Raw genomic sequence first — 8,947 nt, forward strand, 5'->3', positions numbered from 1 at the left:
TTCATTGTTATTGGAAGGGCTGAAACCTAATATGTATCAACCAATATTTAAAACTACGAGAAAGAATAGACGTACTATGTTCCTACAACTCTTTTGGTGTTAGCTATATTTTAGTTTTCACCAAAAATTCTCGCCATTCTGAAATCTGATATCTTAGCCACCATTTCTTGGTCCAATAGAACATTATTAGGCTTTAGATCCCTGTGTATGATTTTAAGCCTCGAGTCTTCGTGCAAATAAATTAGTGCTCGAGCAATCCCAAGAATAATGTTCAGGCGTATATCCCAATGAAGTTTTGCACGTTTCTCTGAATCTGAAATTGTATATAAAATTAAAGCTACCTGAGATAATAATTTTTTGTTTATTTTCTTAGTTATACTGAGCTGTAAGAAAGCCTATAAATAAAAGATACAAGAACAAACCAAATATAAAGAGATCAAGGCTTTTGTTGGGCATGTATTCATAAATGAGCAACTTTTCTTCTCCCTCTATGCCACAACCCACAAGCCTCACAAGGTTTCTATGTTGAAGTTTTGCTATTAGTATGACTTCGTTCTTGAACTCCTCTAATCCTTGCCATGATTTCCTCGATAGCCTTTTGACCGCTATTTCCTTGCCATCACACAAGATACCCTACAAATTTCAGTTAAATATTTATTGATCAAAAAGGATAAAGGACTGTAAATTTGTATAATATCAATTGATATGATTGTAGACACTCCATTTTTGACCGACCTTAAGACTCAGACGTCACCGATTGAGCGCTTGGTGATGTTGCATAATGTGCTTGTTCAGAAGTTTCAGAGTTGCGGCCGTGAGCCCTGCCTCCGGACTTCCGAACCCTCTTTTGTACTTTGCCTCGGTTTGCGAACCAGGCTCGATTTTCTCGGTTTCTTTTCCTGAGGGAAGAGAGAGGTCCCGTAGACCATCTCTCAATGTCCGTCAGGCCGTGTGCCTCAGTTCGGGACCGCTTAACCATCTCCGTTTGTTCTGATTCTTGGCATACATCTTATTTTCTCCCTTTTGAGGGACACTAGGGGCTGAGAAACCCACTTCGTGGCCGAATGCCACTTTCGGTGCTTAACAGCCCATTTTTGGGACCCCGAACTGCGCGTTTTGGCCCCCGAACATTCGTTTTGCAACGGTTTTCGTTCATTTTTGGCAGGTACCTCTGTTTTATCACCGGGGAGGTCACTGAAGGGTGAGAAGCCAGTAATTGTTGCAGCAACCAGTTATACATCCTCCGACGCCTTCCGGCGCCCGTTTTTCGCACTTCCGGGCTAATGTTGAACACCTTGGGCCCACATTCTTGAACTTTGAACCACATATTTGTGATGTACACACATGGGAGGACCCTAAAAGTTGGTGGCCGGCCATTAATGCTACTTGACCCTTTTGACCCCCTCCTTCGGAGCTAATGTTGAACCCCTTGGACCCACTTTCTTGGACTTTTAACCACAGGGTTGTGTTGTACACACATAGGAGGACACCATCAGTTGGTGGCCGGCCAGAAAATCTGATTGACCCTTTTGACCCCTAGCCGGCCGGCTAGGGGGTGTGGCCGGCCGGCCACCTGCAGCAAAAGTACCAGGCCGGCCGAGCTCCTTGCACTGTGCACTTTACAGCTGTGGAGCTTTATCCCCCAGAAAAGATCTTTATCCGGGGGATATTTTGTGGGGGAAAGTTTGTCTCCTTTTCCCCCACCTTTACACCCCCTTCTTGGCCTATATAACAAGCAAGCTACATCCTTTGTTGGGGTTAGAAAACTTCACCTTCAAGCTTCCATACACAACTCCATCTCTATACCTCTCATTTCCTTGAAAATCTCTAAGTCCCTAAGCACCATTTCTTCTACACCACCAAGCTCTACCATTACCACTTCATTTCCAGCAACAAGGAAGGTTTCTCAAAGGCAAAAGGAGCTACAAATTGATCCAAGAAGCAACAAAAGTCTTAGTCTTCAAGGGTAAGTAGTACTTCTCCTCTTTTGACCCTTTTTCTTGATCCATTTGTAAGCCCCACTTGCTTTTTGTTTCAAGCTCCGGCCCTAACTGAAAGGGGCCCTCTTTTGAGCTCATCTTCACTTTTCATTAAGGGCTCAACCCTGTTTGAGCCCTCCATGATACACTTACTTCATTGATCCTCTCATATGTCATAATTTTGCATGCTATTTTTGGCTCATGAGTAATCTGTTTTTGAGCATGTTGTAAACTGATATTAGGCTTATTTTGAGCCCCTCTTCAACATTGAAGAATGGCTCAACACCATTTGGGACTTTCATGTTGTACTTACCTTTATACTCCTCTTTTCTTCCCCATTCTTGCATGCAATAGCAGCCTACCATACTTTTGTTTTTGGCCATTTTACAGTTCTGAAAAAGTGCTTATTTTGGTCTATTCTTCATGTTTCATTTAGGTCCTTTCATGGTTTGGGGTCTCCATATGCCACTTCATGTTATATCTCTCTTTTATTCCCCATTCTTGCATGTTTAGTTAGTCTATCATGCTTTTGTTTTTGGCCATTTTACAGTTCTGTAAATAGTCCTATTTTGGCCCATTCTACATGTTTTATTAAGGGTCTTTGGCTGTTTGGTGAATATTTTGCATACCTCATGTTATAGCCACTTTTGAGCCTCATCTTGCATCACATTTCTATCATGTTTGTACACTGATTTTGAGGCTGCCATATACTGTAAATATTCATATTTTTGGTCCCTCTTCAGTGTTGTAGAAGGAAATTTTTCAGTTTGGGTTTTTCTTATATCACTTGCTTCATTACCCCTCTTTTGGCCCCTATTCTTGCATACCATTTTTGCCATACCTATGCTTGCTGTTTGGCCATGTTTATAACTGTGAAAGTGCCTTTTCGGGACTGTCTAGCTTCTGTCTTTGCATTGCATGTCCATATTGTGCATGTTTGGCATAGCTATAGGCCATTTCGGGTGCCTAAATTTGCATTTCGGGTCAATTCCATGCATTTGGTGTCATTTCGCCTCATTTCGGGACTGTTTTCCCCCATATTTTACTGCTGAAATTCCATTAGAATGATTGCTATCATGTTTTCATGTCATTACATCGCATTCTGCCATCGTCTCGGTTTGCGTGCCCGTGTGCACGCATTTCGAGGCACTTCATTTTTATCCGCCGGCATCCTATGTGAGTGTGGCTGAGGCTCACTCATGTTGGTATAAGCCCATATCATGTTTTCATGTCATTACATTGCATTCTGCCATCGCCTCGGTTTGCGTGCCCGTGTGCACGCATTTCGAGGCACTTCATTTTCATTCACCGGCATCCTATGTGAGTGTGGCTGAGGCTCACTCATGTTGGTATAAGCCCATATCATGTTTTCATGTCATTACATTGCATTCTGCCATCGCCTCGGTTTGCGTGCCCGTGTGCACGCATTTCGAGGCACTTCATTTTCATTCACCGGCATCCTATGTGAGTGTGGCTGAGGCTCACTCATGTTGGTATAAGCCCATATCATGTTTTCATGTCATTTGCATTGCGTATGCCATTGCCTCGGTTTGCGTGCCCGTGTGCACGCATTTCGAGGCACCTCATTTTCATCAACCGGCTTCTTATGTGAGTGTGGCTGAGGTTCTCTCATGTTAGTATAAGTCCATGTTACCTTTCCCATGCCATTTTAGTCACTTGCATTGCATTCTGTCATTTTCTCGGTTTGCGTGCCCGTGTGCACGCATTTCGAGGCATCTCATTTTCACAGCATAGTGCATACTAGGTTGTATCTTAAATTACATTCTGTCATTTTCTCGGTTTGCGTGCCCATGTGCACGCATTTCGAGGCATCTCATTTTCACAGCATAGTGTATACTAGGTTGTATCTTAGATTGCATTCTGTCATTTTCTCGGTTTGCGTGCCCGTGTGCACGCATTTCGAGGCATATCATTTCCATCGCATTGTGCATACTAGGTTGTATCTTAGATTGCATTCTGTCATTTTCTCGGTTTGCGTGCCCGCGTGCACGCATTTCGAGGCATATCATTTCCATCGCATTGTGCATACTAGGTTGTATCTTAGATTACATTCTGTCATTTTCTCGGTTTGCGTGCCCGTGTGCACGCATTTTGAGGCATCTTATTTCCATAGCATTGTGTATGTTAGGATTGTATCTTAGTTGCATATCATGCATATTGCATCATGTTCGGAATAGGAGTTAGCCCGGGCACGGGAAACGAGGTACATTTCGTACTCCGAGTGACGGAATGTGTCTCAATTCCCCAGTCACCGACACTCCGGATTATCCATGATGGAGTTAGGTTTTAGCTGTAGTTTCATGTGCATTCATCCTATATTGAGTTGTGCATTTCGACTCCTCGGCCATCATGCCTCGGTATGCGTGATTGGTGGCACGAGAATCGAGACATGCATATATTGGTGCAAATACATTGCTATGCCCCTTTCTTGCTCTCTGTTGCAGCAAAACGAAGAATCAGTAACTTTTTGAGGCTTGGCACGCATTTCAAGAACAGGTGTAAATAGAGGCTAATTGGGGCATTCCGGTGGATTTCCGCGCAGCACAACCCGGACATGCATCATCCATCAGAAGTAAGGCAGTCCCTGGCTTGCATGCCAACTTTATTTGTTTTTCTTAGTTAATTTGTTAATTAATTAGGATTTTGTAATATTTCGGGACTGTAATATTCTTTCATTCGGGACTGTAATATTCGGACTGTATATTTATTTGGACCCTCTGCGCGAGGGCACAACTGTAATAAGTGTGCGTGTGTGTGTTGTATGTCTTCCAACCCCACGTCTTTCTCCCTTTTATTTACCTGCTTATGATGGTTAGATTAGGGCATATTTCGATTAGCATACAGTATGATAGCATGTTTGCATTCATTCATCTGTTTTGCATGCACCGGGCTCGGCGCATCATACTAACTGCATTGTATTTTCAATTCCAAATTGAATACATGTTAGTTGTAGCATTCCATATGCCATCTTAGAATAGCCGAGCCTGCTATAGTTGCATTTTTGCATGTGTTGCATTAGGCATTTCTGTATAATTAGGATCATGCATGATTTCTAATAAAGTTTCTATTTTGGCTTGGAGTACCCGGTAAGTTTTATGCTTTAGCATCCTTGCATGCGTGTGAGTGATTGCCATGAATAGCATGCTTACCATGAGGCTATGTCCTTATCTGATATAACTGCCTGAATGCCTGTGGGTGAAGGTTGGGTTACTTAAATTGGAATAAATCGTCAAATGTTTTAAAGCCTACCTGCGGGTAGCAAACCATTTTCAAAAACAAACATGAAATGTTTCATTCCAATTCAGGCGACCCGGTCTATATTTGTATGCTGTGCGCATCACATAGTAAACCTAGGCTAATAAACTGGAATAAGAACTCACAATGTTTTCAAAAATTGATATCATGGTTAGTAGAGGCCGGTCTATGACCGGGCGAGCGGGGGTGCTCACGAAGTGACCTTCCCCAATCGTACCCAAGTTCCCGAGCCGAGGCAACTTTGGTGATGACGGACACGTGGCCTTTTGGCACCGAGTCAGGGTTTCCTAAATTTCCCAAAATAAAATATTTAGGTGGCGACTCTGTATCTGGCAAAGTAGTCCATGTTTGGCACTTCTTTCAAAAATTAGTTTTCTCAAAAACGATTTGTCAGATTTGGACTCTTTGGTTCAGACTTAGAACCGTGACTTACGAAAAGTCGAGTCCGAACTGTGGCGAGGTCCCCCGCGGGCTTGTTACAATGATATGTATTGAGATTTTGGACAACTAATATATTAGCTGTTACGACTGTATCACTGATATAAATACGTGTCCCCGATACTATTGTTTAAAACCATCTGGAAGACTACGAGAATGATCACACTAACAGGGAAAAAGTTGTTACCTTGTAAACAGTGCCGAACCCACCTTGTCCGAGCTTATTTGTATCAGAAAAGTTTCCTGTGGCTGCCTTTATAGTAGCCAACTCCATGAAAGGCAGTTCCTGAGAATTGACAAATTCACCTTCTTGATTAATGTCAGCACTAGGTGGGTTTGCCAATTCTCGTAACAATGTACTTTGGCTTTTTTTTCCTCATCTACAAGGCTGCAGACTCTTCTGTTAATGGTAGTTGTTTCATTGATATGGTGTGGTTTGGGCAGTTTGAGAGTAAAATTATAAACCAAATGGCGGATTGATGGATGACCAAATTGCGGTATGGACGGTTTGGGGCGGATTGACGGATTGAAAAATATTCTTAACCAATTATCAAGCATTTGTGTAATATATAACACTAATTTACATAATATTTTTCATATACATAACACAAACTAATTTTTCATAATATTATTCATATATATAACTATTAATTGGTAACAAATTAAAAAAACTCTCTCATACTCATTTTTACTTTATATTTTATTAGAGGTTAAAAAAATATATATGTATTAACTATAGTGGAACGGAGCGTTTTTTAAGGCAGATTATAAATTTTAATGTTTAATCCGGGGTTAGCTAATAGAACAGTGTGGATTGGTGCGGTTTTTATGGATTGGGCAGTATTTTACACAATCCTAGACATGGGAATGTAGCGTGTTGGTAATTAAGCATTTGGACAACAATAAGTCTCAAAATACATAAACAAAATCCAAAACCAGACACAGAAAATGCATGTTCTGTGTCTGATTTTGTGTTTGGTTTCTGTGTTTTTAAACTTGCCGTTTTGTAAATTTACCCTTTTGTGTTCGGTTGCTTCGTTGATGCCGAATAACACAACAACCAGCAGCAAGACCTGCGAGCACAAATGTTGTTGGACCGGTAACTAGCATAGCCACCTTAATCTTCTTTCTATTCCCTGTTTGTTTAGGAAAAAGATCTATGTATTCAATTTCAGTTCATATATTGTATACACTAATGACAATAAACATGTTTGGCAAATTCTTTTGGCGAAATTTGATTGAAAACACCCTGTTTAGGAATTTTTTTTAAAAAATCATTTTGGCCCAAAATTGAAACTACATGAGAGTTATTTGCGCAAAGTATTCAAATGATTTTAGACAAACAATATGGTTTTCTTGTTTTCTTCAAGTATAGCAACAAGCAATAGCATAGACAAAGTAGCTATTTTAAATTCAATTTTCTTACCATTGACAGTAGGTTCGTTGTAAAACGGGTATAGCTGAAACTTCATGTTGCAGTTTCTGCTTAAAACAGTACCGCCTTGGCGATACTCATAGCACCCATCAAGGTCTCCAAATTCAAAATTCAAACAAACTCTACAGTCCCTTCGAGAGATGTCTCTTGTGCACTGTACAAGCCCATAAATCGTTTCATTCGTCGAAATTTTGGTTTTACCAATCGCAAACATGAGCTTAGAAAGATTGAATGCAACTTGATCGGAGAGTTTATTCATGAAATCCTTCAAAACTACAACAAAACCAACGCTGTCTGATATATTTTTCTCATCTTTATTCGAGTCAGGATACATTCTAGTATAGCCGTCCCTGGAATAGAAAGGTCGGTATGAGTTCCGAACTTGACAGAATTCATGCCATATAATTGCATTCTGGGTTGGACACACTGTCATGATCTCCTGGCTTGCATTCTGAACCAGCCCATTTCAAGGCTTATGTTTCTCATCTTTATTTACTAAATGGGCTGGTTCCCACTGTCAAGATAAGCCTTGAATTGAAAAAGTCCGTCAACAAATTAACTAGTAGGGTACTAATACTGAGGCCTCGTTTGGGAACCATCCCATTTAGTCAAAAAGTCAAAAAGTTACTAAGAAATCCAAAAAGCCAACAACCCATATCAAAAAGTGAAAGATTCTCTTTTCTCTCTACTTTTTGCACATCTTTTCGTAAAAAGTCAAAAAGTCATTCCAAACATACTAGTTTTTTTTAGCTCATATTTTAGCCAAATAGCTAAAAAGTTACTAAATTAGCCTGTTCCCAAACGAGGCCCGAGAATTGGTTCAGTTAGGAAATGCCGATACGGATACAGGATATGGATACGGTACAATATAGATACGGCAATACAATAAAATCTAAAAAAGTAGGATACGGATATAGTGAGAATACGTTTTGTAAAAAATATATTTTTGTAATTTGTTCGAGCATGAGTTCTTTTATTTACTTAATATCAAATGTTGATTCAGAACATATCAAATCCTAAAGCAAGCTAATAAAAACAATTATATTAATTCAGAATATCAATGTCAATTTTTGCCTGTTCCTGTTCATGTGAGACTGGCATAGAGGTATTTTTGTGAAGATAAAGGTAGAAAGAAAAAAAAAAAGAAAGAGACATGATCGACCTTTGGAGATCGATGATGTTGTTTCATTTTAGTTTTTTATTTTATTTTATTTTTTGTCTTTATAGAGGCTAAGGTTCCTTCATTTGTACTTCGTTTGATCATTTCGTAAGTGCTTAAAAAGTGGCATATGTTTGGTATTTTTTACTTGCATTAAACTTTATAATTTTACAATTTGACCTCCAATAAAATCCGTAAGAAAATTATGTTTCCGTCCCCTGCCATATCCTGAACATATCATTCCTATATCTTGACCGTATCCATCCCGTATCCAAGACGTATCCAAAATTAGAAAAATAAAAAATATATTTTCAGATACTCTTCAGCCGTATCTGATATGTATCCGGCCATATCAGACGCATGTCTGTATCTCTGAAAAGTATCCCATACTTGACCTTTTTTAGAGTATCCATGCTTCATAATGGTTCAGTGGCTTGGTTTTTCAATTGCATTTTTAGAAGTCATTATCTATGGGGCAGTTAGCTAGAACTCAAAATTCTTACACGAAATTAAGAATTATTATGCATTAGTTAGCTTGGTTGAGCCAACAGAAGAAAAAATAGAAAAATTACATATAATGATGAGAGAGAGAGAGAGAGAGAGAGAGAGAGAGAGAGAGAGAGAGCAAAACAAAACAAAACAAAGCAAAACAAACAAAAT

At 39.7% G+C, this 8,947-nt stretch overlaps 1 protein-coding gene across 1 annotated transcript; it reads right to left on the minus strand.

Annotated features, from left to right (window-relative positions):
- Positions 1–110: 110 nt before the first annotated feature.
- LOC114307436 (cysteine-rich receptor-like protein kinase 25) lies at positions 111–7,462 on the minus strand. The gene is made up of 5 exons (XM_082889609.1): positions 7,120–7,462; positions 6,747–6,829; positions 5,881–5,979; positions 423–633; positions 111–313 (listed from the first exon to the last, which is right to left on the minus strand). The coding sequence occupies exons 1-5, from the start codon at positions 7,460–7,462 to the stop codon at positions 111–113; spliced, it is 939 nt and encodes a 312-aa protein (XP_082745735.1).
- Between the last annotated feature and the right edge of the window lie 1,485 nt (positions 7,463–8,947).

The sequence above is a fragment of the Camellia sinensis genome, chromosome 9, assembly GCF_055761805.1.
Source record: "Camellia sinensis isolate YWXY chromosome 9, ASM5576180v1, whole genome shotgun sequence".
In the NCBI taxonomy this organism is placed as follows: Eukaryota; Viridiplantae; Streptophyta; class Magnoliopsida; order Ericales; family Theaceae; genus Camellia; species Camellia sinensis.